A 24076-nucleotide genomic window follows, 5' to 3' on the forward strand; every position below is an offset into this window, starting at 1 on the left:
AGAGGGAGGAGCCAGGTCACGCCCCTTTGAAAGTCTTAAAGTGCCCATGTCTCCTGCGGATCCCGTCTATACCCCATGGTTCTTTGAGCGGCCCAACATCCTCTAGGACGAAATAGAAATAAGATTCCTGCTCTGGCTCAGTAATATGCAAAACATCACTAACGGCTTCAATCATCAATTGCACCCCCTCAGCAAGGGAGGCATACCCCCCCCCCCCCCCCCATGCATATCCCTATCACCGTCCCCTGTATCAGAGTCGGTATCTGTGTCAACATGCATTATTTGGGTAAGTGCACGTTTTTTTAGGATATGTATTTGAGGAAGTAGGAGCTGAATGCTGCAAACCCTCTACAGAAAAACTGTGTCTTTCTCATTATGTGACACCCTTGATGAAATCTGGGATATAATTCCCCTTAAAGAATCCACCCATGGGGGTTCAGCTTCAGAGGGTTGGGAAAGCATACTGCAGTCTCGAGTGCATGGGATAGACCAGTGGTTCTCAAACTCTGACCTCAGGACCCCACACGGTGCATGTTTTGCAGGTAACCCAGCAGGTGCACAGGTGTATTAATTACTGAGACACATTTTAAAAGGTCCACAGGTGGAGCTAATTAATTCACTTGCGATTCTGTGAGGAGACCTGCAAAACATGCACCGTGTGGGGTCCTGAGGACCGAGTTTGAGAACCTGTGGGATAGACTCTTCAGGTGAAGATACACACTCTGCAGCACATGATACAGAGCCCTTAGACATGGTAATGTGGATAAATACACATACACACATATACAGAAAAATGTCAGACACAATTTCCCCTAGAGTACCTTCAGAGAGTCACAGAGTCTAAGGAGCCAGCCACACAGCTGCCCAGTGAGCAGTTATTATGATAACAGCCCGGCGCTGACTATTCAACCTTAATAGGCTAAATAGTACAGATTACAGTCTACCCCCCCCCCCCCCCCCAATAACATCCTGGTACCGCAGTAACTGGAGTTATCTGGAGGGTCAGCGCTCCCTGTCAGCGTTTCTCAGCGGTCTGCAGGGAGAAAATGGCGCTGGTGAGCACTGGATCCGCTCTGAGAAGCCACGCCCCCTAAAATGGTTTTAATGCTAACAGAGGGATTAGCCCCTGTTAGCTACATTACCAGTGTCAGGGTGATCATGCTGGCCAGGACGCCCCTCAGCAGCATCTACAGTAAACTGTTGCTGAGCCTTCCTGAAGCACAGCCTGACAGAGCTGCGCTCCCACCCTTATGCCGCCATTCCCGCCAGCGCCCCGCTAACCGGGCCGCCGGTGTAGAAATCACCACTCTTCTTTCTTCTGGCTCTGTTAGGGGGTGGCGGGAGTGAGCGGTCGCCTCGTGGGCTTGCGATCAGCACCCTCAGGAGCTCAGTGTCCTGTCAGCGGAGATAGAGAACCATTAACTTCAAGAGTTGGTTCCTACCCCTCCCACACCTTAGGTAGATAACCAGGGCGAGTTCGAAGAACTGCCAAGTCACGGTGAAAAATCAGAAAGGGTGGGAGACAGGACGAAGCGCCTAAGTAGCATAGGTTATAGCCTGTAAAAACACGACCTTAAGTGTAAGACAATTAAGATCCACAGACTCAAGAGGTTCAAATGGACACTTTTGCAGGGCATTTAAGATGACCAACAGATCCCATGGAGTCACAGGAGAGACATAGGGAGGCTGAATCCGTAAAACACCCTGAGTGAAAGCATGAACGTCAGGAATAGACGCAATTTTCCTCTGAAACCACACCAACAAGGCAGATATATGAACCTTGAGGGAGGCCAGACAAAGGCCTAAATCTAGGCCTTGTCGTAGAAAAGCTAAAAGCCTAGTAGTTCTGAATGAATAGACATCATAAAAGTCTTAGTAGCACACCATGTGAAGTAAGAGTTCCAGACCCTGTAATAAATCCGTGCAGAAGCCGGTTTGCGGGCCTTCAATATAGTTTGAATAGCCGCCTCAGAGAATCCCTTGGACCTCAGGAGTGAAGCTTCAAGAGCCATGCCATCAGAGCCAGTCTGGCCAGGTCCGGATAGACACAAGGGCCCTGAACGAGGTGGTCTGGGTGTTGAGGAAGTAGAAGAGGACGCTCTATCGATAGACCCTGCAGGTCTGAGAACCAATGCTGTCTGGGCCACGCTGGAGCGACTAGAAGTAGTATTCCTCTTTCTTGCTTGAACTTGCGTAGTACCCCAAGCAGGATTGACACTGGAAGGAACACATATGGCAGCCGAAAGTTCCATGGAATTGCCAGTGCGTCCACGAACGATGCTTGAGGATCCCTTGTCCTTGATCCGAAGACTGTAACCTTGTGATTGTGTCGAGACGCCATCAGGTCTACATCTGGTAGGCCCCACTTGTCCACTAGGAGTTGGAAGACTTCCGAATGTAGACTCCACTCTCCGCCGTGAACGTCCTGACGACTAAGGAAATCCGCTTCCCAGTTGAGGACTCCGGGAATGAACACGGACGATATTAATGGCAGATGGCGGTTCCGCCCTATGGAGGTTTTTTGATACTTCCAGCATTGCCATGCGGCTTCAAGTGCCGCCTTGATGATTTATGTACGCCACCGTGGTGGCGTTGTCTGATTGTACTTGAACAGGCCTGTTCTGTACTAGAAGCAGGGCCAGTGTCAACGCATTGAACACTGCTCGCCATTACAGAATGTTTAACGGCTTAATAGTTAGGTGACAGTGGTGACATGCAGAGTAGATTACATCACAAGACGGGTGAGATGAGCGTCCACCAACGGTGGAGTTTCCCACTTGTTACTCAACTCCGCACGGATAGGATAAAGAGCTAGCATCTTTTTAGACAGGGAAAATTTCTTTCCTGGCGACGACCAGGATTACTGACGTATGTCAATTAAGTGGTCAGAATGTGTTAAGACTACCTTAGCAACCTTCTGAAGATTGAATTTATCAGGTTTCTTAGACGTGTCATGAGGGCCATCCTCAATCTGAAGAATCAGCTTGATAGCCACCACTAGGTCAGGGCCATCAACCTGTGTTGTAGAATCATCAGAAGCAGCAGGAGGCAGCTCAATTTCATCATCTATTTGAAGAATTAGCTTAATAGCCTCCACTAGGTCAGGAACAGCAACCTGGGTTGTAGATTCCTCATCAGAAGCAACTGTATCAGTGTCTGACGGATCAGTATATTGGAGTTACAAATGTGCGCTGTTAAAAACAGTATTTTGCAGCAAAAAACACGCAAAAGAGAGTGTTCATCCAACACTCAAAATAAACTGACCAATGCTAAGTAAAATTTGCGTGTTTAATTCTGCGCTATACTGCTTAAACGTGTAATAAAGTGCATATACAGTGGCAAAAAATCATGCATAAGGACATATACACAAAAAAACACCACATATAAAACACCATAAATAAAAAAGTACTGAGCTTTCAAAAAGATGTATTGACCACACTCTTCCCTGGATATCTCCTTAATGCATATGGAGGTTTAGAAGCATCCTTTATGATAGGTGGTCTGAAACAAAAACAATAGTGCTTCCCTCACAGGGATATTACCCATAATAGGAGGAACCAGCACAAAAAATGAATGATAGTGCAGTATTTTGTATAAATGAAAGGTATTTAATACAAGTAGCACTTACAACAACAAGAAGTATAAAATCACATTTACGAAATCCTTTAGGCAAAGACACAGGAACACTGCATACATGTCACAGAGTCCCACTGATGGAATAGGGCAGGATTGGCAGCCACAGTCTCCGGAATCTGTAGATGCTTTCTCCAAAGTGACAGTGCAGGGTAAACGAGTGTCCAGCCAGTAGAAGTAACAGGGACCACACTTTACGCGTTTCGGACCTCGCTGGGTCCTTCGTCAGAAGTGCGGTCACAGTCCCTGAATGAGCCTAATAAAGGTTTACTAATTGTACAATTACCAACAGCGGTGCGGGGCTTCACTTCCTGTTTCCCGACTGGAAGTGGTAATATCAATGCACGAGCGCTGCGTTCCACTGTGGTCCATTTAATCCAACTGCTGAACATAGGAAATAATGTCATCCAGACGTCGGCGCTGCGTTCCACTGCGATCCATTGAGTTACATACTAAATGCGTAAGTGTCCTCCAATACGGTCCGTATATATAGCGCAATGTTAATCACGGCATCATGTCCACATTATTCAAAAAAAAAAACAATAATCTGCAATAAATATAAGAATAGGTGATATCTATGTATATTTAAAAACTTTTGAAAAGATTTTTAAAGTTGATGACATTATTTCCTAGGTTCAGCAGTTGGATTAAATTATTCATTTTTTGTGCTGGTTCCTCCTATTATGGGTAATATCCCTGTGAGGGAAGCACTATTGTTTTTGTTTCAGACCACCTATCATAAAGGACGCTTCTAAACCTCCATATGCATTAAGGAGATATCCAGGGAAGAGTGTGGTCAATACATCTTTTTGAAAGCTCAGTACTTTTTTATTTATGGTGTTTTATATGTGGTGTTTTTTTGTGTATATGTCCTTATGCATGATTGTTTGCCACTGTATATGCACTTTATTACATGTTTAAGCAGTATAGTGCAGAATTAAACACGCAAATTTTACTTAGCATTGGATCAGTATATTCCCCATCCTCATCGGAAGAATTATCCGAAATATTAGTGGATTGTGAGGAAGAAATGGCCCTTTTTAGATTCCCCTTGGCCCCACAGGGTCGTGGGGTAGACTACTGTCTAACCAAGGATAGATTTAATTGTTGTAATTGGGTAGACAGAGTATCCGCCCAGGGCGGATTAACGACAGGGACAATATGTGGCTGCAATGGCACTGGAGGTCCCACAGGGGGCTAAGACGTGTCACAAGTGTACTCAGCATACTTGAGAACGCTGCACAAGGTGGGTCCTGATTGGCCACAGGTGCTGCAGGTTGACTGGGTGTATGGCACTCAGCGCCTGAACCAGCAGCTAACCCCCCCCCCCCCCCCCCCCCCAAGGTAAATCCGTGGTGCCAGTACTGCAGGATGCAGAAGCATCTGCGGATTTCCTGCCCTGTGTGGCAGACATTATAAGGAATGTAGCCTTAGGGCGTAACTGTACAATATAGCCAGACAAACACAATACCTGCAAAAAACAAACAAACCCCTGTTACGTGACAGTAAACACGGGACATAAAGCAGAGGATTTAAGCGGTATGAGGTGACAGAAACAGTAAAAATCCCAAATTGTATATTATGTGTAACACTATATATAACGAGATTAATGGTATGAACTTACCTTTGGTAAATCTCTTTCTGCGAGGTACACTGGGCTCCACAGGGATTGACATTGGGGTGTAGAGTAGGATCTTGAACCGAGGCACCAACAGGCTCAAAGCTTTGACTGTTCCCAGAATGCCTAGCGCCAGCGCCGCCTCCTCCTCTATAGTCCCGCCTCCGTGCAGAGGAGCTCAGTTTTTGTTAACCAATCCAATGCAGAAGCAGGCAAAAGAGACAACTGTTAGTAGCCACAAACATCACACACTCACGACAGGAGAGGGTATCAGCGGCTAATGCCATAACCAACCCAAAGAAGCTAAGTGTGTCAGGGTGGGTGCCCTGTGGAGACCAGTGTACCTCGCAGAAAGAGATTTAACAAAGGTAAGCTCTTACCATAAATCTCGTTTTCTGCGGCGGGGTACACTGGGCACCACAGGGATTGACATTGGGGATGTCCTAAAGCAGTTCCTTATGGGAGGGTACGCACTGTAGCGGGCACAAGAACCCAGCGTCCACAGGCATAGAACCTTATGAACGTGTTCACTGAGGACCACGTAGCCGCCTTGCACAATTGTTCAAGGGTCACAACACGGCGGGCCGCCTAAAAAGGTCCAACGGACGGAGTAGAATGGGCCTTAATAGTAGCAGGAGCTGGAAGGCCAGCCTGTACGTAAGCATGTGCAATCACCATTCTAATCCATCTGGCCAGGGTCTGCTTGTGAGCAGGCCAGCCACGTTTGTGAAAATAAAGAATAAAGAGAATCCGACTTCCTGATGGAGGCGGTTCTCTTCACGCAGATACGGTAAGCCTGTACCACTTCCAAAGACCGCTCTTTGGAAGACAAATCGGGAGAGGCCAAGGCCGGAACCAAGATTTCCGGATTAAGGTGGAAAGAAGACACCATCTTAGGTAAATATCCAGGGCGTGTTCTAAGAACCGCCCGTTCACGGTGAAAAATCAGATAGGGAGACCTACAAGACAAGGCACCCAAATCTGACACCCATCTAGCAGAAGCAATAGCTAGCAGAAACACTACCTTAAGAGTAAGCCACTTAAGGTCAGCAGATTCAAGAGGCCCAAACAAACAGAGACCCTTGCAATGCCTCCAGAACCACCGACAAGTCCCAAGGGGCCACCAGCGGGACATAAGGAGGTTGAATCCGCAACACACCCCGAGTGAATGTATGCACATGTATGAACCTTGATGGAGGCCTGACGAAGGCCCAAGTCCAGGCCTTGTTGTAGAAAGGCCAAAAGTTTGGCCATACTAAACTTGTAAGCGTCATGATTGTTAGATGCGCACCAAGCAAAGTAAGAAGTCCAGACCCTATGATAAATCCGGGCAGAAGCCAGTTTCCGGGCCTTCAACATGGTTTGAATGACCGCCTTAGAAAATCCATTGGCCCTTAAGACGGAAGCTTCAAGAGCCACGCCATTAAAGCCAATCGAGCTAAATCCTTATATACACAGGGGCCCTGAACGAGGAGATATGGACACTGCGGAAGTAGAAGGGGACGCTCTATCGAGAGAAGGTCCGAGAACCAGTGCCGTCTGGGCCACGCTGGAGCGATCAGAAGTAGGATTCCTCCTTCTTGCTTGAACTTCCTTATTACTCTGTGCAGGAGTGACACCAGAGGGAACACATATGGCAGCCGAAAGTTCCATAGAATGGCCAGTGCGTCCACGAACGCTCCTTGAGGATCCCTTGTCCTTGCTCCGAAGACTGGAACCTTGTGATTGTGCCAAGATGCCATCAGGTCCACATCTGGAAGGTCCCACTTGTCCACGAGTAGTTGAAAAACTTCTGGATGGAGGCTCCACTCTACGGCGTGTACGTCCTGACGACGGAGAAAGTCCGCTTCCCAGTTTAGGACCCCCGGAATGAACACTGCCGATATGGCTGGTAGATGGCATTCCGCCCACTGAAGAATCCTTGATACTTCCCTCATTGCCACCTTGATGAGTTATGTACACCACCGTGGTGGCGTTGTCCAACTGTACTTGAACAGGTCTGTTCTGTATTAGATGCTGGGCCAAGTTCAAAGAGTTGAACACCGCCCGCAATTCCAGAATGTTTATCGGGAGGAGAGACTCCTCCTTGGTCGAATTCTGTCCTGAAGCTTCAGGACTCTCTCCTGAGACAAGAACAACCGCTGGTTGTGAGTGTCCGACAACGCTCCCAGGTGCACCATGCTCTGAGCAGGGAACAGGGAGGATTTCTTCCAGTTGATGAGCCACCCGTGGGCTTGCAGGAACCGGATAGTCAAATCTAGATGACGTAGGAGAATCTCTGGGGAATTTGCCAGGACCAACAAGTTGTCCAAGTACGGTAGGATCCTGACCACTTGACGGCGGAGTACAGCCGTCATTACCGCCATGACTTTGGTGAAGGACTCGTGGAGCCGTGGTCAAACCAAAAAGGTAACGGCCGAAACTGATAATGGAGGTTGCCAACCGCAAACCTCAGGTACTGCTGATGCGACACTGCAATGGGAATATGCAGGTAAGCATCCTGTATGTCCAGTGAGACCATATAGTCGCCAGGCTCCAAGGCTAGAACAATAGAGCGAAGAGTTTCCATATGAAACTTGGAGACCTTCACAAACTTGTACAGGGACTTGAGATTGAGAATGGGCCGGGAAGACCCATTTGGTTTCGGGAATAGGAACAGCGCTGAATAGAACCCCTTGCCTCTCTGAGCCAGAGGCACCTGTACTACCACTCCTGTGTCTAGGAGGGACTGTACCACCGAATGAAGAGTCTTTGCCTTCACCTGATCCGAAGGGATGTCTGTCAGGCAAAATCGACGATTCTTGAAGTATACGGCGTAACCTCGAGTGACGACTTCCTGTACCCAGGCATCGGAAGTGGTCTTCAACAATTCCTGGGTAAACCCTAGAAGTCGGCCCCCCACCCTGAGATCCCCCAGTGGGAGGCCCGCCCCGTCATGCGGCAGGCTGGTCAGTCTTGGAAGCAGGCTGAAGGGCAGCCCAGGCCCGTTTGGGTTTGGGCTAATTGGGTTTGGAAGTGTGAACCTGCTTTGGGTACGCCTGACCTTTTGCTTTCCCTGAAGGACGAAAGGAGCGAAAGGAAGTACTTTTAGCAATCGGCACCGAAGGAGCAGTACTAGGAAGACATGCTGTTTTAGCAGATGCTAAGTCAGCCACTATCTTGTCAAGGTTTTCTCTGAAAAGAACGTCTCCTTTGAAGGGGAGTACATGCAGGGTTTTCTTAGAGTCCATGTCCACAGACCAGGACCGTAACCAGAGAATTCGGCGAGCCAAAATGGACGTAGTAGAAGCCTTGGCCGCCAAAACACCGGCATCAGAAGCCGCATCTTTAATGTAATGAGACGCTGTAAAGATATATGATAGGCACTGTCTAGCATGATCAGAAACATTGGAAGGCAACTCCGCCTCCAACTCCTGAGCCTACGCTTCCACAGCTTCTGCAGCCCATGTAGCCGCAATAGTGGGAGGGACTATGCACCGCACCGTTTAGGGCAGGGATGGGGAACCTTCGGCCCTCCAGCTGTTGTTGAACTACACATACCAGCATGCCTTGCTACAGTTTTGCTATTTGGCAATGCTGAAACTGTTGCAGGGCATGCTGGGATGTGTAGTTCAACAACAGCCGGAGGGCCGAAGGTTCCCCATCCCTGGTTTAGGGTGTAGATTGCCTTCAAACAACCCTCCACACGCTTGTCCATCGGCTCTCTCAAGGACGTGACAGTAGTTACAGGAAGAGCAGAGGTTACTACCAGCCGCGCCACTTGCGAATCCACTGGCGGGGGTGTTTCCCAATTTTTACTAAGCTCTGCAGCGAGGGGGTAGCGAGCCAGCATCTTCTTGTGAGGCGTAAACTTCTTTCCTGGAATTTCCCAGGACTCCGGACGTATGTCAACTAAATGGTCAGAGCGAGGTAAAACTTGTTTAACCACCTTCTGACGTTTAAACCTGTCCGGTTTCTTAGGGACAGTGACAGGCTCCTGTTCATCATCAACCTGAAGAATAAGCTTGATAGCCTCTAACAAGTCAGGAACATCCACCTGCAAAACAACCTCCCCATCAGAAGCATCAGGATCAGAATCTGTGGGGTCCGTATAAGCGCCATCCTCATCAGATGAGTTGTCTGGGATATGGGTGGATTGTGAGTAAGTAATTGCCCGCTTAGAGGACCCTTTGGTCTTATACGGGCGAGGGTTAGACTTTTGAGTAGTCAGTGACTGGTTCAATTGCTGTAACTGATTGGACAGTTGATCTGCCCATGGTGGGTTAACCGCGGGGACCATAACCGACTGTACTGGCACAGGAGATCCCACAGGGGGCTTAAGTCTAGTTACCAGCGTATTCAATAGCGTGGAGAAGGTAGCCCAAGAGGGTCATTTTGTACCCCCTTTGCTACAGTCCCACTGGGGGGCAAGGAACCCCCAGAACCTAAACCCTCAGCTGCTATATGTTATGCTCAAATGCGTCTGCAGCGTCAAAACCACGCAGTGTGGGATCAGCCCCAGCTCCGTTGCCCTTTGTAGCTGACAATCAAAAGCTCAATGCAAGGCAACACAGTACAATATCAGCAGCACAACACCTGTGCAGTGTTTCAGCACAAACAGGGGATTCAAGAGGTATATCGTGACTAAAATTCACAGAGAAAAATACACACTGAGTATATCCTGTGAACTGCCTATATTATGGTAAACCTGACACACTTAGCCCCCTCAGGTTATAGAATATAGGGATAGCAATCTGAGTGAGAGACACGAAATGGAGTTCACACACACACAGAGTCACAGTTAGTACAATGCAGAAATGATGACATGCAATAAAACTGCACTGGACTAGCAATAATACAGAGTAGTACTATGTATAGCTATGCACTGAATTAGATATAACAATGCACAGTAAAGACTGGATGTATATCACAGGGTACTTGTACTAAATAACCCTGACTAAATGCACTTTTCTTAACTAACTGTCAGCAGACATGTAGAATACTTTAGTGTCTGTAAAACGCACAGCGCTGACGTGCAGGCGGCTTTACAGAGGAGGATTTGCCCAGACAGTCCCAGGAACAGTGTTGCTCTGTGTAATGGCGCCCAAACACTGACTGGGAGTGAGGGAGGGAGATAAAGATATGCAGCTCCAGGGCTGGAACATTTACTCTAAATGGCGCCCTGGGGCTGGGGGAGGGGCTCCAGGTCAAAGCCTTATCCCCCTGCTGGACTTCACCACCGGGTACCGGGGGCTTAAGAAAATGTTTTTTGAGAGAAAACCGACCTGTGCCCATGCCCTGGTGGTCTAGTGGGGTCCCTGTACTGCCACAATGTCCACGCCAGTGTGCGCGTCCCGCCTCCCACCGGCCGCGCAAGATCGCGATTTACAACGGGTCCCGTTGCGGGGACCCCTTACCTCCTCCCTGTAGTGCGGCCACGCGATCCGAGACAACAGCGGCCGTGTGTGTGACTAACATGAGAAGAAAACCGGAGCCTCCGCTGTAGCTAACCAGCAACCAGGGCGGGGAAGTGTACAGCGCCGCTGGGGGAGGTGATGGAGCTGCAGCAGGAGATGTCTCACTGACATCTAACACTGTCAGTGTCTCTGCTGCAGCCCTTGAAGTCTTCAATTTTCTTAAAAATCTTCTTTTAGGGCTGCTGGAGCAGCCCCCCTGTTAAGTGCCTGCAAACTGCATGGCACCAACTACAAAACTGAGCTCCCGTGCACGGAGGCGGGGCTATAGAGGCAGCGACGCTAGGCATTCTGGGAACAAAGCTTTGAGACTGTTGGTGCCTCGGATCAAGATCCTACTCTACACCCCAAAGTCAATCCCTGTGGAGCCCAGTGTACCTGGCAGCAGAAAAATATGTGTGTGTGTGTGTGTGTACCCCTCGTGAAAGAATTGCTATGCACCGTTAAGCTATTAAATTGCCACTTGAAAAGGGTCATAGCGACCAACCTGTCGCTCGACATTTTTTACAAGCTGGTCATAACATGTCCAGTTTCAGGTTCATTTTGATTGATCACATCCCAGGCTCTATCAGGAGAGGTGATTGTTCTAGTAAATTGTTACGATGTGAGGCTCAGTGGATACATAGGCTTGGCACCTTAGTACCCAAGGACCTCAATGAACACATGGGACTTCATTGTTTCATTTGAATTTTTGTCCCTATACGGGTCATATAAGGTTAAAATTTATGTCTATTTATCTTTATATTTTGATACATTTTGCATCTTTGTTAATCGTCCATTGTTGCGTACCGATTGAGTAACATGGAGTATGTTGTTTCTATGTTGCCAAGGGCAACGACACAGAGTCTGTGTTAGCAGCTTGGTTTAACTTTGATATTGTCGGATATTCGTCTTATATTACAATGTTGTTTATATGAGGATAATTTGTTGCCTTTTCTGTACTCAATGTTATTAAATTTGCATTTTGTTTTGTTTTATATTGTACCAGGTACTTAGCCAACAGACTCTGGTTATGACGTCCTACGAGCGACTTCCTGAAGTTCTGTAGGTGGTACCTGGGTGTGGGGTCGGTATTGGGATAAAAAGGTCAGCTTGTTAATCATTCAGTTTGTATCCCGAAGACGAGAAATAAATCTCGAAACATTGAAAGAAATTACCTGCTCCTTTCTTCTTTTGGCTGAGTGCCGCCTCATATGCTGTATATTTGGGTCCTTGTGAACTGGACACCTAGGAAGGCACCGGAGCGATTCTGTACATTTATTGGGAGTGCTGCCTATATTTCAACTATATATATATTTCAACTATATATATCGAGAGAGAGAGCGAGACGGGCGGCACTCCACGGATTCCAGAAAACAGAACAGCTACACAAGCATAGTTGAAACTATGCTTGTGTAGCTGTTCTGTTTTCTGGAATCCGTGGAGTGCCGCCCGTCTCGCTCTCTCTCTCTGCATGTTCCTTCCGGATCGTGGGAAGGCACCCAGGTACTTAAAATCTATTTACATGGAGTGCCGGTCATTGTGGACTTATATATATATATATAATAAGAATTTACTTACCGATAATTCTATTTCTCGTAGTCCGTAGTGGATGCTGGGGACTCCGTCAGGACCATGGGGAATAGCGGCTCCGCAGGAGACAGGGCACAAAAAGTAAGCTTTTAGGATCACATGGTGTGTACTGGCTCCTCCCCCTATGACCCTCCTCCAAGCCTCAGTTAGGTACTGTGCCCGGACGAGCGTACACAATAAGGAAGGATATTGAACCCCGGGTAAGACTCATACCAGCCACACCAATCACACCGTATAACTTGTGATCTGAACCCAGTTAACAGTATGACAAACGTAGGAGCCTCTGAACAGACGGCTCACAACAAATAACAAGCCGATTTTTTTGTAACAATAACTATGTACAAGTATTGCAGACAATCCGCACTTGGGATGGGCGCCCAGCATCCACTACGGACTACGAGAAATAGAATTATCGGTAAGTAAATTCTTATTTTCTCTAACGTCCTAAGTGGATGCTGGGGACTCCGTCAGGACCATGGGGATTATACCAAAGCTCCCAAACGGGCGGGAGAGTGCGGATGACTCTGCAGCACCGAATGAGAGAACTCAAGGTCCTCCTCAGCCAGGGTATCAAATTTGTAGAATTTTGCAAACGTGTTTGCCCCTGACCAAGTAGCAGCTCGGCAGAGTTGTAATGCCGAGACTCCCCGGGCAGCCGCCCAGGATGAGCCCACTTTCCTTGTGGAATGGGCCTTGACAGATTTAGGTTGTGGCAAGCCTGCCACAGAATGTGCAAGTTGAATTGTGCTACAAATCCAACGAGCAATCGTCTGCTTAGAAGCAGGAGCACCCATCTTGTTGGGTGCATACAATATAAGCAGTGAGTCAGACTTTCTGACTCCAGCCGTTCTTGAAATATATATTTTCAATGCCCGGACCACGTCCAACAACTTGGAATCCTCCAACTCGTTAGTAGCCGCAGGCACCACAATAGGCTGGTTCAGGTGAAACGCTGACACCACCTTAGGCAGAAAATGAGGACGCGTCCGCAGTTCTGCCCTGTCCGTATGGAAAATCAGATATGGGCTCTTATATGATAACGCCGCCAATTCTGATACTCTCCTGGCTGAAGCCAGGGCCAGTAGCATGGTTACTTTCCATGTAAGATACTTCATCTCCAACGATTTGAGCGGCTCAAACCAATGGGATTTTAGAAAATCCAAGACTACATTAAGATCCCACGGTGCCACTGGGGGCACAACCGGGGGCTGTATATGCAGTACTCCTTTTACAAAAGTCTGGACTTCAGGAACTGAAGCCAATTCTTTTTGGAAGAAAATCGACAGGGCCGAAATTTGAACCTTAATGGACCCCAATTTGAGGCCCATAGACAATCCTGTTTGCAGGAAATGTAGGAATCGACCCAGTTGAAATTCCTCCGTGGGGGCCTTCCTGGCCTCACACCACGCAACATATTTCCTCCAAATGCGGTGATAATGTTGTGCAGTCACCTCCTTCCTGGCCTTTACCAGTGTAGGAATGACCTCTTCCGGAATGCCTTTTTCCTTTAGAATTCGGCGTTCAACCGCCATGCCGTCAAACGCAGCCGCGGTAAGTCTTGGAATAGACAGTCCCTGCTGAAGCAGGTCCCGTCTTAGAGGTAGAGGCCACGGATCCTCCGTGAGCATCTCTTGAAGTTCCGGGTACCAAGTTCTTCTTGGCCAATCCGGAGCCACTAGTATCGTTCTTACTCCCTTTTGCCGTATAATTCTCAGTACTTTTGGTATGAGAGGCAGAGGAGGGAACACATACACTGACTGGAACACCCACGGTGTTACCAGAGCGTCCACAGCTATTGCCTGAGGATCTCTTGACCTGGCGCAATACCTGTCCAGTTTTTTGTTGAGGCGGGACGCCATCATATCCACCATTGGTTTTTCCCAACGGTTCACAATCATGTGGAAGACTTCTGGATGAAGTCCCCACTCTCCCGGGTGTAGATCGTGTCTGCTGAGGAAGTCTGCTTCCCAGTTGTCCACTCCCGGAATGAATACTGCTGACAGTGCTATCACATGATCTTCCGCCCAGCGAAAAATCCTTGCAGCTTCTGCCATTGCTGTCCTGCTTCTTGTGCCGCCCTGTCTGTTTACGTGGGCGACTGCCGTGATGTTGTCCGACTGGATCAACACCGGCTGACCCTGAAGCAGGGGTTTTGCCAGACTTAGAGCATTGTAAATCGCTCTTAGCTCCAGTATATTTATGTGAAGAGACATCTCCAGGCTTGACCATACTCCCTGGAAGTTTCTTCCTTGTGTGACCGCTCCCCAGCCTCTCAGACTGGCATCCGTGGTCACCAGGACCCAGTCCTGTATGCCGAATCTGCGGCCCTCTAACAGATGAGCACTCTGCAACCACCACAGAAGAGACACCCTTGTCCGTGGCGATAAGGTTATGCGCTGATGCATCTGCAGATGCGATCCGGACCATTTGTCCAGCAGATCCCACTGAAACGTTCGTGCGTGGAATCTGCCGAATGGAATCGCTTCGTAAGAAGCCACCATCTTTCCCAGGACTCTTGTGCATTGATGCACAGACACTGTCCCTGGTTTTAGGAGGTTCCTGACAAGTTCGGATAACTCCCTGGCTTTCTCCTCCGGAAGAAATACCTTTTTCTGAACCGTGTCCAGAATCATTCCCAGGAACAGCAGACGTGTCGTCGGGGTCAACTGAGATTTTGGAAAATTCAGAATCCACCTGTGTTGTTGCAGCACTAGTTGGGTTAGTGCTACTCCGTCTTCCAGCTGTTCTCTGGATCTTGCCCTTATCAGGAGATCGTCCAAGTAAGGGATAATTAATACGCCTCTTCTTCGTAGAAGGATCATCATTTCGGCCATTACCTTGGTAAAGACCCGAGGTGCCGTGGACAATCCAAACGGCAGCGTCTGAAACTGATAATGACAGTTTTGCACCACGAACCTGAGGTACCCTTGATGTGAAGGGCAAATTGGGACATGCAGGTAAGCGTCCTTTATGTCCAGGGACACCATAAAGTCCCCTTCTTCCAGATTCGCTATCACTGCTCTGAGTGACTCCATCTTGAACTTGAATTTTTGTATGTACAGGTTCAAAGATTTGAGATTTAGAATAGGTCTTACCGAGCCGTCCGGCTTCGGTACCACAAATAGCGTGGAGTAATACCCCTTTCCCTGTTGTAGGAGGGGTACCTTGACTATCACCTGCTGAGCAAACAGCTTGTGAATGGCTTCCAATACCGTCGCCCTGTCCGAGGGAGACGTTGGCAAAGCAGACTTTAGGAACCGGCGAGGGGGAGACTTCTCGAATTCCAACCTGTAACCCTGAGATACTACCTGTAGAATCCAGGGGTCCACCTGTGAGCAAGCCCACTGTGCGCTGAAATTCTTGAGTCGACCCCCCACCGTTCCTGAGTCCGCTTGTAAGGCCCCAGCGTCATGCTGAGGGCTTTGCAGAACCCTGGGAGGGCTTCTGTTCCTGGGCAGGGGCTGCTTGCTGCCCTCTCTTACCCCTTCCTCTGCCCCGAGGCAGATATGACTGTCCTTTTGTCCGCTTGTTCTTATAGGAACGAAAGGACTGCGGCTGAAAAGACTGTCTTTTTCTGTTGGGAGGGGGTCTGAGGTAAAAAAGTGGATTTTCCGGCAGTTGCCGTAGCCACCAGATCCGATAGACCGACGCCAAATAATTCCTCCCCTTTATACGGCAATACTTCCATATGTCGTTTGGAATCCGCATCACCTGACCACTGTCGCGTCCATAAACTCCTTCTGGCAGATATGGACATCGCATTTACTCTCGATGCCAGAGTGCAAATATCTCTCTGCGCATCTCGCATATAAAGGAAAGCATCCTTTAATTGCTCTATAGTCAATAAAATACTGTCCCTATCCAAGGTATCAATATTTTCAGTCAGGGAATCCAACCAGACGACCCCAGCACTGCACATCCAGGCTGAGGCGATGGCTGGTCGCAGTATAACACCAGTATGAGTGTATATACTTTTCAGGGTAGTTTCCAGCCTCCTATCAGCTGGATCCTTGAGGGCGGCCGTATCAGGAGACGGTAACGCCACTTGTTTCGATAAGCGTGTGAGCGCCTTGTCCACCCTAGGGGGTGTTTCCCAGCGCGCCCTAACCTCTGGCGGGAAAGGGTATAATGCTAATAACTTTTTTGAAATTAGCATTTTTCTATCTGGGTTAACCCACGCTTCATCACATACATCATTTAATTCCTCTGATTCAGGAAAAACTACAGGTAGTTTTTTCACCCCCCACATAATACCCCTTTTTGTGGTACTTGTAGTATCAGAGATATGCAAAGCCTCCTTCATTGCCGTGATCATATAACGTGTGGCCCTACTTGAAAATACGTTTGTTTCATCACCGTCGACACTAGATTCAGTGTCTGTGTCTGGGTCTGTGTCGACCGACTGAGGTAAAGGGCGCTTTACAGCCCCTGACGGTGTCTGAGACGCCTGGGCAGGTACTAACTGGTTTGCCGGCCGTCTCATGTCGTCAACTGATTTTTGTAATGTGCTGACATTATCACGTAATTCCATAAACAAAGCCATCCATTCCGGTGTCGACTCCCTGGGGGGTGACATCACCATTATCGGCAATTGCTCTGCCTCCACGCCAACATCGTCCTCATACATGTCGACACACACGTACCGACACACAGCAGACACACAGGGAATGCTCTTATCGAAGACCGGACCCCACTAGCCCTTTGGGGAGACAGAGGGAGAGTTTGCCAGCACACACCCAAGCGCTATAATATATATGGGAACAACCCTATATAAGTGTTGTTCCTTATAGCCGCTTAAATATATAAAAATATCGCCAAAATATGCCCCCCCTCTCTGTTTTACCCTGTTTCTGTAGTGCAGTGCAGGGGAGAGTCCTGGGAGCCTTCCTCACAGCGGAGCTGAGCAGGAAAATGGCGCTGTGTGCTGAGGAGAATAAGCCCCGCCCCCTATTCCGGCGGGCTTTTCTCCCGGAGTTTTAGACATTTGGCATGGGTTAAATACATACATATAGCCTTAATGGCTATATGTGATGTATTCTTTTGCCATAAAAGGTATTATATATTGCTGCCCAGGGCGCCCCCAGCAGCGCCCTGCACCCTCCGTGACCGTCTGGTGTGAAGTGTGTGACAACAATGGCGCACAGCTGCAGTGCTGTGCGCTACCTTCATGAAGACTGAAGAGCCTTCTGCCGCCTGTTTCCGGACCTTCAATCTTCAGCATCTGTAAGGGGGGTCGGCGGCGCGGCTCCGGGACGAACCCCAGGGTGAGACCTGTGTTCCGACTCCCTCTGGAGCTAATGGTGTCCAGTAGCCTAAGAATCCAATCCATCCTGCACGCAGGTGAGTTGAAATTCTCTCCCCTAAGTCCCTCGATGCAGTGAGCCTGTTGCCAGCAGGACTCACTGAAAATAAAAAACCTAAAAAACTTTTTCTAAGCAGCTCTTTAGGAGAGCCACCTAGATTGCACCCTGCTCGGACGGGCACAAAAACCTAACTGAGGCTTGGAGGAGGGTCATAGGGGGAGGAGCCAGTACACACCATGTGATCCTAAAAGCTTACTTTTTGTGCCCTGTCTCCTGCGGAGCCGCTATTCCCCATGGTCCTGACGGAGTCCCCAGCATCCACTTAGGACGTTAGAGAAATATATATATCTATAAATTTACATATAAATATGTATGAGTATAGATATAACAATGCACAGTAGATACTGGATGTCTATCACAGAATACTTGTACTAAATATTCAGCTAGCAGTACACTTGTTCTTAACTAACACGGTCTAAAATGACATGTAGAATACTTAAGTGCCTGTAAATGCACAGCGCTGACGAGACAGACGGCTTTACAGAGGTGACAGAGCCCTAAAATCTAATCAGGCTGCAGCGTAGCCAAGCATGACTGGCTCCCTTGGCACAATTCTAAGGGCTGATGGGGGATAGAGGGGGAGGAGCTGTAACACTTAAGAAATTACAAGAGCCAGGCTCCCTATAGCCACCCGTCTAAATCCCAGTGTCAGAAGCTTCCAGTGTCTCCTAGTGGCTGACTGAGAAAGTAAAAAGGCCAAACCCTCCTTTGTGAAGATAGCAAGGACGGGAGAGGGGGGACGGGGAGAAGAGACTCGTTGGCCAGTACAGCTACATCCTCCTGGGAGGTCTAAAATGGCGAGTCTTATCAAGAGGCTGAACTAATCTGCATGCTGGAAGTACTGAAGATGGGCTTTAGCAGGCACAGTCCTGTTGCTGAAATAAAAACTATCTGTAAAGGGGCTGCTGTAGCCCAAGTAATCCTGCTATTGGATGTCCTTGTCACAAGTGTAGAAGCCAGTCTGTGCATACCTCAAGCAGGAGAACGCTCCTGGGAATCTGTGCCCAAGAATGCTCTTCATCTGCATTGCCATCTTACAATAGTGAAAGAGGACTTTAGTTTCTACATAAATGGGACCACCATACCCCTTTCACACCAGCACTTCTGAACACGGGTTATTGGCACATGAACGCGCATAACTCGTGTTCATGTGCTGTATGAAAGGGTACTGGGGTTGAAATACCGGGTCCAGTGACCCGGTATTTCAACCCTGCTCTTAACCAGGGTTGAACCAGTGTTTAACACGGCTCACTGTGCGGTGTGAACGGGAGCCAGGTCAATGCGCCCTGGCTCCCGTTCACTCTCTATGTACAGGCGGCACTTGGAGATCATGTGATCTCTAGCGCCACGTCACCACTGACGTCAGCAGCCCGGCAATATTCCGGTCTGCTGACTGCGGTATGCAAGGCGTCTTACCCGGGAATGTCCCTGCATGATCCCGGGACCGTATTCCCGGGCAAGACCCTGCATTTTTGTTATGAAAGAGGTATAAGTTAAAAAGCAGCCGCTTGGGCTACTTGGGTTACAGGGCTGCGATTTAACCCCTTAAACAACTAATATGGAAGGACCAGCTCAAAACCTACATACATCACGCTACTAAGTGTCCATTCTACCTGCCACTAATGCAGGGGACACAGGTGAGTGAAGGACCCCTATGGTAGAATGAGGGTGGTAGGAGCATAGCCTTGCCACATTCCAGGTAACAATGAAACTGCCCCCCAATATGGAAAATGTACTAAAAAAAAAAGTAACGCACCCACCTCCCATATAGGTCACTGGAAGCAGGAGAAAATAATTATAGGGTGGCAGAGACCGTCCATGTCTTCAGTGCTCGGCCACCAAGAAGTAAAACACACCCTACTTTCTGTGTCTTCCTATTTGCTGAATGAGAAATACAACACATGCATAGAGAATCCTTTCAGCATATTAGCAGAAACAAACACTTACTGTATAAGAAACTGCTGGTAGTGCAGTTGCTGTAACTGGTATAGGGTCGTTATGTCCTGATGACGGCCTAAATGCTCAGGGCCCACCAAATCTCCCTGAAAAAGTAAATAAATTACTACTTGTGATCATTCTTAAGACAAAACAAAAAATTCACTAACACGATGGCAAGATTCTTTTTTCATACAATTAACTATGAAAAAGGTTATCATTGCATTAGTACCGTTCATAGCCATGGCCAGTTTACTGGGAAAACATCTTTCATACAAGCAGATGGGGATAGTAATCTTGTACGGAGTTATGTTTTGCTTGTGACTTAAGTAGAAGTTGAAGAGGTTTTGTCATGGGCAGATCAGCAGTCTCAGTATTTCACAACTTCACAAACCCTCACAACGCATGAGCCAGTACATAATAAAATAAAAAGTGATTTTCCCTAGAAGTATATTTAAAATAAAAAATAAAATAAAAAAATGCTATGTACAGACACAACCCTTACAGTTTTATTATATGTATAGATTAATATGTAGAATTTGCTATTCTTAATCTAGGAGTGTTATAATGTAAGATGCCACACTGTTGCAAATAATATTGGAAGTTGCAGCTGGTAATCGGATACTCACTTAGTGCAATATTCCAAAGGAAAAAAAATCAGTTATTAATCAGAAGACTGCTGCCCGGACAATGCTGGGTGGCTTTTCTCACAGCAAAGCCGGCCAAGGAGGAAATCAATCTGCAAACAAGTTTGTGTTTTACAGCAGTGCTTTTTTTTTTGTGTGTCAGCACCCCCCACACTGCAAAGTAACCCCCAAAAGTGGATGAATGAGAAACAAAAACAGGATTTTAATACCTACCGGTATATCCTTTTCTCCTAGTCCTTAGAGGATGCTGGGGTCCACTTCAGTACCATGGGGTATAGACTGTTCCACAGGAGCCATGGGCACTTTAAGACTTTTCTAGAGTGTGAACTGGCTCCTCCCTTTTTGCCCCTCCTCCAGACCTCAGTATAGGAACTGTGCCCAGGGAGACGGACATTTCGAGAAAAGGATTTACTTTTAAATTAACGGTGAGATTCATACCAGCTCACACTTCAACCATGCTGCACAACATGGCATTCAACAAAACCCATGCCAACGAGCATGAACATAACAGCAACCGTGCTGAAACAACTTAGCAAAACAATAACTGCAGGTAAAGAACGCACTGGGCCGGGTGCCCAGCATCCTCTACGGACTAGGAGAAAAGGATTTACCGGTAGGTATTAAAATCCTGTTTTCTCATACGTCCTAGAGGATGCTGGGCTCCATTTCAGTACCATGGGGTTATACCAAAGCTCCAGTATGGGCGGGAGAGTGCGGATGACCCTGCAGCACCAATTGACCAAACTTTAGGTCCTCATCGGCCAAGGTGTTAAACTTGTAAAACTTAGCAAACGTGTTTTCACCTGACCAAGTAGCTGCTCGGCAAAGTTGTAATGCCGAGCCCCCCCGGGCAGCCAACCAGGATGAGCCCACCTTTCTAGTAGAATGGGCATTCACCGAATTTGGTATAGGCAATCCTGCCGTGGAATGAGCGTGCTGAATCGTACCTCTGATCCAGCGCGCAATGGTCTGCTTAGAAACAGGACACACAATCTTGTTGGGAGCATACAGGACAAACAGAGCCTCTGTTTTCTATATTCGAGCTGTTCTTGCAATATAAATTTTCAAAGCTCTGACCACATCCAGAGACTTTGACACAGCGAAGGTGTCAGTAGCCACTGGCACCACAATAGGTTGGTTTATATGGAAAGAAAAACCACTTTCGGAAGAAATTGCCGACGATTTCTTAACTCAGCCCTATCTTCATGGAAGATCAAGTAAGGACTCTTGTGAGACAAGGCCCCTAACTCAGACACCCTCCTTGCGGATGCCAAGGCCAACAGCATGACCACTTTCCAAGTGAGAAACTTCAACTCTATCTCCTGTAGAGGTTCAAACCAATCTGATTGAAGGAACTGCAACACCACGTTAAGATCCCATGGTGCCACTGGAGGCACAAATGGAGGTTGGATGTGCAGAACCCCTTTCACGAACGTCTGAACTTCTGGAAGGGAGGCCAATTGTTTCTGAAAGAAAACAGACAAGGCCGAAATCTGGACCTTGATTGAATCCAATCTTAGGCCCGCATCCACACTTGCCTGCAGAAAATGGAGAAAACTTCCTAACTGAAACTCTTCCGTAGGAGCCTTCTTGGATTCACACCAAGACACATATTTTCTCCAAATACTCCTTTCCTGGCCTGAATCAGAGTGGGAATGACTTCTTTGGGAATACCCTTTCGGGCTAGGATCCGGCACTCAACAGCCATGCCGTCAAACGTAGCCGTGGTAAGTCTTGCTACACACACGGCCCCTGCTACAGCAGGTCCTCGCGAAGAGGAAGAGGCAGAGGATCTTCTATGAGCAACTCCTGAAGATCTGGATACCAAGACCTCCTTGGCCAGTCTGGGACAATGAGGATCGCTCGATCCCTTGTTCTTCTTATGATCTTGAGTACTTTTGGTATTAGTAGAAGTGAAGGAAAGACATACACCAACCGAAACACCCACTGGGTCACCAGTGCATCCACTGCTATTGCTTGAGGGTCTCTCGACCTGGAACAACATCTCTGAAGCTTCTTGTTGAGACGAGATGCCATCATGTCTACTTGAGGAACTCCCCAAAGACCTGTCACCTCTGCGAAGACTTCTTGGTGGAGGCCCCATTCTCTTGGATTGAGATCGTGTCTGCTGAGGAAGTCTGCTTCCCAGTTGTCCACTCCCGGAATGAAACTTGCCGACAGAGCTCTTGCATGTCTTTCTGCCCAGAGGAGGATCTTTGTCACCTCTGCCATCGCCGCTCTGCTTTTCGTTCCGCCCTGACAGTTTATGTACACGACTGCTGTTACATTGTCCGACTGGATCTGTATGGGCTGATCTTGAAGAAGATGCCCCGCTTGTAGGAGGCAGTTGTAAATGGCTCTCACAACTCCAGAACGTTTATGTGAAGACAGGTTTCCTGACTTGACCATCTTCCTTGGAAGCTTTCTCCGTGTGACTGCACCCCAGACTCGGAGACTTGCATCCGTGGTTACTAGGACCCAGTCCTGAACCCCGAACCTGCATCCCTCTAGTAGGTGAGAACTGTGCAGCCACCACAGGAGCGAAATTCTGGCTTTGGATGACAGGATTATCTTCCGGTGCATGTGTAGGTGGGATCCGGACCACTTGTCCAACAGGTCCCACTGGAATACTCTGGCATGGAATCGGCCAAACTGTATGGCCTCATAGGCCGCTACAATCTTTCCCAACAACCGAATGCATTGATGAATCGACACTCTTGCTGGTTTCAGAATTTGTTTGACCATTCTCTGGATTTCCAGAGCCTTTTCTACTGGAAGAATTACCCTCTGTACTTCTGTGTCCAGTATCATCCCCAGAAAGTACAATCTTGTCATCGGTTCCAACTGTGACTTTGGAAAATTTATGATCCAACCGTGTTGTTGATGTACTGTCAGGGAGAGTGCAATGTTCTGCACAAACTTTTCCCTGAACCTCGCTTTTATCAGGAGATCGTCCAGGTAAGGAATTATATTGACTCCTTTCTGTCGAAGGAGGACCATCACCTCCGCCATCACCTTGGTGAACACCTTCGGTGCCGTGGAGAGTCCAAACTGTAACGTTTGAAAATTGGTAAAGACAATCCTGTATCGCGAATCTCAGATAAGCTTGATGTGGAGGATAAATGGGAACATGTAAGTAGGCATCCTTGATGTCCACTGACACCATGAAATCCCCTTCCTCCAGACTGGAAATCACTGCCCTCAGAGATTCCATCTTGAACTTGAACCTTTGCAGGTAGAGATTCAGAGATTTCAGGTTTAGAATCGGTCTGACTGAGCCGTCCGGCTTCGGAACTACAAAGAGGCTTGAATAAAACCCTTCCCTTGTTGTGACAAGGGAACCAGGACAATGATTTGACCCCGACATAATTTTTGTATTGCTGCTGCTACTACTTCCCTGTCTGGGAGAGAAGCTGGTAAGGCCGATTTGAAAAATTGGCATAGGGGAACGTCTTGAAACTCCAGTTTGTACCCGTGGGACACAATATGTAAGATCCACGGGTCCAGGCCAGATTGAACCCAGAACTGACTGAAAAGTTTCAGACGTGCCCCCACCTGAGCGGACTCCCGCAAGGGAGCCCCAGCGTCATGCTGAAGATTTGGCAGAAGCAGGGGTTGATTTTTGCTCCTGTGATCCTGGAGACGCTGCAGACTTTTTTTCCTTTTCCCCTTCCTGTACCCGCAAAGAAAGGGGAACCTTTACCCTTTTTGTATTTATTGGGCCGAAAGGACTGCATCTGAGAGTGATGTGTCTTTCGCCTGTGCAGGAGCATACGGCAAGAATGTCGACTTACCTGCGGTAGCCGCAGAAACTAAAGCATCCAGCCCATCTCCAAACAAGGCCTCACCTTTATA

At 48.0% G+C, this 24076-nt stretch overlaps 1 protein-coding gene across 13 annotated transcripts in view; it reads right to left on the reverse strand.

Moving 5' to 3' along the window:
• GIGYF2 (GRB10 interacting GYF protein 2) overlaps nt 1–24076 on the reverse strand; it is a 452656-nt gene that overhangs the window by 119116 nt on the left and 309464 nt on the right. For all 13 annotated transcript variants that reach the window (XM_063915746.1, XM_063915737.1, XM_063915739.1 and 10 more), the window contains one exon: nt 19587–19681. In XM_063915746.1, coding sequence (XP_063771816.1) covers nt 19587–19681 — 95 coding nt within the window. The remainder of the gene's footprint in view (nt 1–19586; nt 19682–24076) is intronic.

This window comes from Pseudophryne corroboree, chromosome 4, assembly GCF_028390025.1.
Source record: "Pseudophryne corroboree isolate aPseCor3 chromosome 4, aPseCor3.hap2, whole genome shotgun sequence".
Lineage (NCBI taxonomy): Eukaryota > Metazoa > Chordata > Amphibia > Anura > Myobatrachidae > Pseudophryne > Pseudophryne corroboree.